The 9434-nt window shown below is 38.0% G+C and overlaps 1 protein-coding gene across 1 annotated transcript in view; it reads right to left on the bottom strand.

Moving 5' to 3' along the window:
- SETD3 (SET domain containing 3) overlaps window positions 1-9434 on the bottom strand; it is a 34535-nt gene that overhangs the window by 5280 nt on the left and 19821 nt on the right. The window contains exons 6-8 of the mRNA XM_009891029.1: window positions 7637-7695; window positions 5634-5748; window positions 1386-1460 (exon numbers count right to left, since the gene is read on the bottom strand). Of these exons, the coding sequence (XP_009889331.1) occupies window positions 1386-1460; window positions 5634-5748; window positions 7637-7695 (249 nt within the window). The remainder of the gene's footprint in view (window positions 1-1385; window positions 1461-5633; window positions 5749-7636; window positions 7696-9434) is intronic.

Here is a 9434-nt window from a genome sequence, read left to right on the forward strand (position 1 = left end):
ACAGTATATTAAAAGACCAAAGAATTATATAATTGAAGTGCTTTAATGATGCCGATAACAGTTAAAAGTTTGCACAGAAATTTTAAAAAACTGATAAATAGCAGACATAGTAAAACTACTAAAATAAAATCGGAATAGAGGAAGCCTCTACAATTGAAATGGAGAGAGCAGTCAGAACAGCTATATGACACATTCATTGCCAGCTGTGGAAAATTATAAATTGGATCACTTCTGGAAAAACTGTGGACCCCTTTTAACTCATCATACCGGTATTGGAAAAAACAGCAAATATACCATAACAAATTCTAAGAGCAACACAAAAAATATACAATCACTATAAAGCCCAGCATAGCAATGAGGATAAATATACTTTTGGAAAGACATACTTAAAATTTTTCAGACACATCTTTGTTAAAAAAGAAGGTAACAATACATAAGAAAAAATGAAAATAAAAATATCGTTAAGCGTAAGGCTGTCAAAATAACACAGTAAAGGTAATAACTCAGAGTGAGTTACAAAACATCTCAGGATGTTTCGTAGACAGCCTTTTTCGGGCCATGCTGACTACAGGTGAACAAGCAGCAGGAAAATGGAGTGCTACTACACTTGAGGGCTTATGCTGGCTGCTGACACAGAATAGGAACCCTCCTGCTGGAGGGCTTCCTACGCCCCTGGAACCACTGTCTTCAATGCATCACTAGTTTTAACACTCATTTTTGCTTCCTAGTGGTTCTGAATAAAACATTGCATTCTGAACTGTTCCATGCATCTTTGCAAGACCTGCCCTTTGGTGCCTTCTGTTTCAGGATGACGGGCTGTGTACACGTTTGCGTGCCTGTGCGAAAGGGAGGGAGTGTATTTTTAGGTCCTTTCTCATTTTCACTAAGCATGGGAATGGCGACATGGGTAAAATGACTGGCAACTATAATGCATTTAAACTCTTGTTAAAGGGAGACTAATAAGAAACAAATCAAAATTTTAAAGAGAGACTCTACAATCTGCTGTTGCAGACAAAGTGATGCCCCAAATCTATATTTATCTTTGGTTCTTCAGATATGGCCTTTATTAATCTCATCCAGAATACCACACTCAGTGTCTGTATACATGCATTTACCAATGATTAAATATTTCAATTAGTTGTCTAAAATGAGGAATCAAAACTCACCTAAAGTTGGGTTGTACACCAAGTGACAGAAAGTATTTTATTCTGAAAAACATGCACTTAGTTTGGCAGTATTTTCACACAAAATTAGCTCAGCACAATAAAATACAAATGTAGCAGGGCTTAATTCACACCACTCTGTTATTAAAATTTTGTAGGGAGTTACCAAGTGTCCACAAAACTTAATTAACGAACAATTATGTAGATAACTGTTCACGCTACCTGTTCTCCAGGCTTGAAATCTTGAAGCGCTACGCATTCACACCGGTCATCTTCTAAATTGTAGCCTGTAGTGATCTATCCAAGGAAAGAGTAACAAAAGCACCTTTAGCATTTTATACGTATCTCCCTCACCACTGACAAAACGTTGTCCTATTGGAAACAGATATTAAGAATAGCAATTGCATACATTTCTTTCTCTGTATGATATAGTATAGCTGGTAGTAATTGTTTTATGATTCCTTAGCAATCTCTTTTTTAAAAAAAAAATCTCTGTATTAAAGAAATCTAAGGGAAGAAATAACCTACCTGAAGTGAATGGAAGGCTCTGAGGAAAGAACCCTCCGTAGACCACAGACAGTCCCATGCTAAAGCCTGCAGCTTGTTAGGAAGTTCTGGAGTTTTCAGTCACTCCCCTGAGGCCCAAGGGAGCAAGGCACTGACAGCTCTATATGCTGTGCTTTATCCTTCAACTGCCAGCACATTTTTGATCTCTCAATGAAAAAGGATTAGATAACTGCGGATCTTTAGGGGATACAATCTTCAGAGAATTATAATTTACTTGCATATAATCCCTTTATCTAAAGTTAAGTAATACTCTTAAAATGCTAAAAGGATTTTGTTTTGATGGTAGCAGGCAATGGAAGAGGATAAATTCTCATAACAAATCTGTACTTCTCTGAAAAAAATTACAAAACCGTAAAATGGTCACACGAACAAGTAAAGCTATCCTAAAAATGTAGTACTTTTTAAAGTGACAAACAGCATGTTCTTGAATAGTATTACCAAAGACGCAGGCCCAGATGCAGCCACAGGATGGACCATAAGCTGCTGAACAATGAGGAAGCAACTTTTATGGTAGGTATTCTGAATTCAGTACTGGAAAAATATACTCTGGGCCTGGGAAAAAAAACTATGAGATGCCAAAGGTTCTCTCTCAGCCTTTGTAAATGAAAACATACTTGTTTGGAAGCTGACTTACATGGGAGCTGCAGTATATCCCAATTTCCATCTTGGATGCAGTTTGTCCAGAGACAGAACTCCACGGAGTATTTTGAAAGCTTGGTTGATGGTTTACATGTTAATAGTTTTAGCGCTGTTTGCATCATCAAGCGCGCATCTGTCACCCAAAACAGTGCTTTCAAAGTGAGCACAAGGAACTCATCTATGATGCAGTAAACCCAAAACGGCAGCCCCAAGCGCAGGCAGCCTGCCCCTGCGGAAGCTTGCCGAACTGCTCTGCGTGCGGATGCCATCACTTCAGGTCTATGAATGGTTTGTGCTATGTTGAGATCAGAAGGGAACACTGGCACCATGCGATATGGCCTACTGCAAAACACAGGCTTTCTTGTACATTCACCATGCTGGACTGAACAATTTTTAATTAAGATCTCTCATTTAGAAGGTTATCTAACCCTGAATTGCAGGTCACAAGTGCTAGAGGATTTAACTTCACTATGAGAAATGCACCTTCCAAATTAAAATACAGTGATCTTGGGAAAAACTGCAACTTCCATTCAAAAAAGTGAACTCGGTGAACTCTTGACAGTACTGGACCTATCCTGAAATTTTCTTAGTGTGTAAACTCAATGAAATACTTCTGAATGTCAAAACTCCGTTCCAGTTTCTTGAAATGCCTGTGGAACAGTACGTTAAGAGAAGGATTCTGTCAGTTTAAGTATGCTTTACTAGAGCACTGCTCTTTTTTGGGATTGTTTTTTTATTTTTGCCTTTTTTTTTCTTTAAAAAAAACCACTAAAAAACACAGCAGCTCTTCTAAAAGGCTTTTCTATAAAGCATAATGGAGTGCTAGACTCTTATTTCCTCTTTCTTTTAATAGCAGTCATGTAATAGAATTAACAGGGTGTTTACTTCTCTTCCCACATGATAGCTGACAAATTGCATCCCTTCAGTGTTATTTCTGAAGCAGACTGATACATGAATTTCAAGTTGTGTATAAAGCATGCAATAGTCTGCTTGGTCAGTGATTAAGGATGGACCCAGCCCAACAGGCAGAATATAGCTTATTTAAAGCTCTGGCGGAACTGGTAATCAACCTCTGACTGTCAAAATACAATCCCACTAAAGAATAACAATGAGAAATGCATGAAGACAACCATTTTGATATAGTTCTTAGTGGCAGGTTGATCTAATTAATACTGTCAGAAGCAAGAAAAAGCTGGATGGACCTAGCTCCAGTTAAAACCCAAAGAGCATTTTATTATCTAGCTCATGGAAAGGAGCCCCATGGAATAAAGCACCAACAGGGATCTATAGCAGCTGATTGACTCAAGAAGTATTTCAGCACTTTGTTTGGAGCAGACTAAACAGGGGCACACACAACACTGTCTTTTGTTTCTTACTTTCTTGCAATGAAGAACAATTCCCTTTGTGTATTTTCAAGTGATATGCTATGATTAGAGCAGAACCCCCCCTCATCGCGCTCTACAATAACAAACTACAATGCAGACAACTTACAGTTACCTTAGCAGCTTACAGTTATCTTAGCAGGATTTTTCCCCCATTTCTAATAGTACAAGAAAACTAACACACAACAGAAATAGGTTTAGTAGCTTTTCTTAGCCCATTATCAATATTACAGTTGTCTATCCTTCCTAAATCTGTAACTATCTAAACTGTTTTCTGTAGAAATATGAAACAAATGAGTAAAGGCTGCATGTACAGTCAAAATATTTAAGTTTAGTGCACCATCACCCCTCCCTCCACCCTTTAGGATACACTTCAGCATAAAAAAAAAAATGCTTCCAACCCTGATAGTCTACTGCACTAGCAGGTTTGGCTCCGGAGGCTGGCTCCATCTCAAACCCATTGTTAAAGAGCATAATAAAAATAAAAATTACTTTATCAATTTAAATAGAAGTTTGAATGATTAAAACAACATAACTAGCTGCTCTTTTAATATAGGCTACATAATTTTTTCCCTCCCTCCTCTCTTCCTCTTTCCTCTGATCCCAACTTTGAAGGCATTCATTAAGAGTTGTCTAATGAATACAGACAAGTCTCTGCAAAAGCATCTGAAAGAGATGCCCAGCAGGAAAAGGGTACAGGAAGTACTAAGACTTGTATTACAAAAATATACATTTCTAAATTTTAAGCAATTTTCTTTACATTGGAGACTGTCATACAAGCCTTATTGCCATTTCAGAGTTATGAGATTGCATAACAAATAGCAAAAGGCAAGAATCACAGTTAAACAACAACATGTAATCACGTTTTAATAGGGAAAAATAAATAAAAAAAGAAATCCCACCAAACACTTGCAACTCTGTAGCCTAGCCTACTTTGGTGCATTTGGTACAGTCATAGTAACAATAAATTAGCTAAATGTCAAGTGAAAACCAACTTGCTTTACAACTTGAATAGTAGGGTCATATTCACTGCTAACAATAAAAAAATACTATCCACTGGATACACAATTAGCAGGTATGAGTTTTGAAGCGTATGTGAGACTGGTTACATAAGATTGATAAACTGTCCTCTTATGGGTTTTCATTTCCTCACTTCAACATTAACCAGCCTGTTAATGAAATCAAGACCTCATCTTCTGAACTCGCTCACGTAAGCCAAAATGTCAGCAGGTCTGACTTTCTACATACATATGTCACCTTTTAAATGTTTAATATGCCCTAAAGTAGTATTTTTGCATTTTGTTTCTTTGATGTAGTAACAGATGTACTGTTTTTGTTGAACTAGGCTTTGTTCTTGTTGTTGCTGTCTCCATAACAAGGCTCTCTGGGCATGGTTAGGAGAGCAGGCAGTATTTCTTAGTAGCAAATTTCTAACCACTTTCCCTAGTGGTAGCTATATGGGGCAACCTCTATCATTGCCCGCTTTCCTATTCTCAGAACAAATCTGTCCAGTACTGTGAATATTTTTCAGCCCGCCAGAAACAAAACTCCTCGTCAGAAGAAAATACAAACTTGCCTGGAAAAAAAGTATCATGTAACCGAAAACTTTTTACGGCACATTATACGTATATGAGACATAACTGTATGCAATCACTTCTAAGTTTTCTCTAGATGAATAAAGTTCTCCCTGAAAAGCTATCGTAAGACATTTAAAAAACTGACAAATCTTTCTTTCACATATTAGTTTTTTAAGGTCACTTGGGAAGATAAAATACTTGTGTTAAGAAACATAATGAAAAGTGTTGTTAAACTGTTGTACAGCAGTTGAAAGGCTTAATACTTAAGCCCTAAAGCCTTTCAGCAACACTGAAGAAATCCTTACCAGTCCATTAGTATGATTACACATGTCCCATAAAGGTATTAGAGCCAATGTAACTCTGGAACCATCTTCTGTTGGAATCTGGTTCTGCCTTGTCATAACAGAGGAAACAGCCCATCTACAAAAAATTAAAGACATTAGATGGTCAGCATTCAAAACATCGATGTATGATTGGCTGTCGTCCAACCTGAAGCACTCATTTAGGCTGTGAGTTTCCAAACTTAGTTTTCTTAAAGACCACACTGCCTACATTAACAGTAGAAGGCAAAGCTACTTGCAGGAGAAGCAGCAGCTCCCAGGTTTCCAAGACACGCACATAGACCGATTCCCGAATCAGGATTGCGATCCCACCCCCTCTTCTGCACTCTTTGCAACAGAACCTTCACACCTTCCATTCCCTCAACCAGGACCCACTCCCACATCACCTTCTGCTTCCCCAACCCTTCACTGCACACATACCTCTCGCCACACAGCCCAAACCTGGGGTCAGCTATTCCTGCAGGCTCCGGGGTAGTTCACAGCTACTGCCTGGCAGCAGCAGCTCTCATCTATGTGCAGACTCTTGTAAGAGCCAGGAGGTATTTTTCCCTTTGCTCCTTAAAAAGCTTATGTGCTGCATGAACTGGAAACCAGTGTCATCACCTGACACATGCATAATATTTTGGTAAGTGCTTTGCTTCAGTTTGCAAACTTTTGGCTTAGATCAGTATCCCTAAATTTTCTGCTTAACAGTATAAAGAGGAAAAAAGGCCCAAATACCTCAAACATATATCCAGGTAAAAAGAATGAAGAAAGTAAAACAGTTTAGCACACAGACATCATTCAAAACCCTTCTAACTCAGGTTAAGCAAAGGAAATGCCAGCTACCTAATTCAAATTTAAGAATCTTCGGAAGAGAAAAGAAGAGCTTCATTTTTCAGTATTTTCTAAAATTTCATTTTTGTTTTATTTTATTTCACACAAAAATGAATATTAGATGCCAGAAGGAAAAAAAATAATCTTAGTTTCACTATGTTCTGACCTTAATACACAGATTTGTTATGTTTCTTTCTGGGATGGGGGTACATGGGTGGAAGGAACTCCACCAGAAGGTCAAACTAATTTTAACTTCCACTGACTTCACTACCAACAAGTACTTAATATACCAAATTAGACTTTCAGTAGGACTAGAAATTGCTTACAAAGATACTGTCAAGTTCAAATCTACTTAATTTCTAAAAAAAGCAAGTTAAAATTGTGGATAATTCTGACATACAAACACTATTTGAAACATAATAGAAATATGTTTCTTTTTAATTGTTGTACTTCATCTGCAACATTTTAGACCACTGCACGTGTAAGTTGGCGTGTTCCTCTGTGACCCTATAAGTGAAGGAAACGTGCTTTGGAAATCCCACTTTCATAGACTTAACTCAGAAGTACAACTAGGCTAAAAAAAAATTCCTTGTAAGACCTCATGAATGCCTTTTATTCGTGCTATTTTAATCACTTCACAGAATTAAAGCTCTCATTATCTTAATTATTCTTATTTTTATCTTAATTATGTCACCCCCTATAGCACCTCCAAGTGACACTCATGCTTCACATGTACAGCTTAAGTTCACCAGCTCTCCTGTTCAGGAGCCGTTGTAAGTATTACTTTTTACTACTATGTGCTGGTAAAGCCTTTTACAAAAAAAAAAAAAGTTTAAAAAAAAATAAATCCCCAAACCTGAAACCTGAATTATTTTCTTCAGAAACAACGAATTACCTTACTAATCTCCGCCTGTGTGTGCCAGTTGGCTAAATTAACTGCTCATAATGACTACTCCTTTGTAACAATTAAAATCTGCATATTTATTTTACTTTTTTCTTCATTAAGAAAGTGTATTAGTATCAATTTATACATTTAACATTTCAATAACAATAGGGCTTTCCCACCAATGAAGCATTTCCAGGGTCCCACGGTTCACTATATTAAAAAAAAAAAAGGGGGGAAGAAAAAAAGAATTAAAAGACAGACCAACCTGTAATCGTCATAAGTGAAAGAATCCTTTAATGGCAGTTTGCTGGCATTAGGATGGGTCTGGGAAATGCAAGTTTCAGAAAAAGGTGAAAAGAGAAAGAAAAGAGAAATCAGAAATCAGTCAGCAGAATTTCATTATTTAGCTGCCTAAAAGATCCTAACAAGAGCCAAATGAAGCAGGAGGCGTCCAGCCGCGCTACAGAGGGATCATCATGCTATTATGCTCTCATACATCACTGTCAACTTAATTTGTTGTGCCCAGCAGCCGCCATAAATCTGTTTCTTCATATTTCAAGACTGGAACCCACAGACATCGTACAAAAATAAAAAATTTAAGGTGGACTGAGTAATGTGAAGGTAAAACAAAACCCAGCCCCTGGTGCAGGGTGGGGGGAAAGAAATCAGACGGTAAGCACATATTAGGTTTCACCAGCTTCTACATTTTTCCTTTTCTCTGGGATACCAGGAAGGTATTTCCAAAATGCAAGCAAAAATTATACATACAAGATTTTCAATTCTTCCTTGATACCTGTAAAGATATTGTTTAGTACACGATGTACTACTCCGAAATAAAACAGATTAATTGATCTTTGTCACCAAAACTATTCAAATACTTTAGATTAAGCCATCGACACATACTCCCATCTAGAAGTGGAGCAATGCCACTGGAGAATGCATACTGTAGTTGTCATTACCAAGCACAATATTTAGATTTTAAAAAGGCTTTAAGAAGCTGTAATACCTGTTACTGTTCTGATCAATTCACTTACTAAAAGTTTCAAAAATATAGGTAACTTGAAGCCCACACTCACACACTTTCTTTAGAACTTTGTCCCAGTTCACAAATGGAAAGTCATAATAGCATAAATTTTAATCTTCAGGTTCAATTAGGTCTCAGAGATGAATTGAAGTAAGTGATCAAACAGTTATTTCAGAAGATACAAATGATTTTTTTTTTTTTTTTGCATAGCTCTATCTTTGCGACACTCTTAATGCATGAAGCTCCATGTAGTATGCCATGTAGTATGCAGTTTTTTACCCTTGATGCATTAGCATCACAAGTGCATGGTAATTTATCATTTCTCACTGTAATGTACTTGCTGGCACCGTGTGCGGGACAGTAGGGGATGAGGTAAAAGTGGCTCAAACCGTAAATCAATTAGAAAACAAAAGCTTGTGCTCAGCGCGCAATTTTAGGCAAATTATATATTACAAAAGACTGCCAATTGGGTGTTAGGTCCCAGGTGTCTGGTCTCCCTCAGCCCCTCCAGTTAACCCTTTGGATGGACTTCCTCGGAAACACGACAGAAGTTACCAATTCCAGCCGCTCCTCTCCCTCCCCTCACTTTCTTCCTTTTGGAGCATTCTGCATTTCCCTATGGTTTTCATTCACATCGATGCTCTGGCCGTTGCAGAACAAACTCCCTCAAGTTTAACGGCAGCAACGCGTTTTACAGAGTTATTTATTGCCCGACCAACATTCAGTACAAAACCAGAAGCGAAGCCCAAACCGAGAGATTCCAGGAGGTACCTCCGCTGCGGTCCGGCGCTCGGGGCTCCAGTCCAGCAAGGAACGTAGCCTCCAAGTGAAAATAACAATTCTTAAAAACAAACACCACCTTTACGCCTTTACGGCAATTTAATTTCGACTTTTATTGCTGGTATTACTAATCTGTTTTACAGCAGCTTGATAAACTAAGCGGGGCAAGCCAACACCGACGGCCAGACCTATCAGCCTGTGAATTGCGCTTGAAGAACATCTAACGTTTTCACCGTTACGGGCTGTGAAAAACCGGGCC

The sequence above is a fragment of the Charadrius vociferus genome, unplaced genomic scaffold, assembly GCF_000708025.1.
Source record: "Charadrius vociferus isolate BGI_N301 unplaced genomic scaffold, ASM70802v2 scaffold228, whole genome shotgun sequence".
Classification (NCBI taxonomy): domain Eukaryota; kingdom Metazoa; phylum Chordata; class Aves; order Charadriiformes; family Charadriidae; genus Charadrius; species Charadrius vociferus.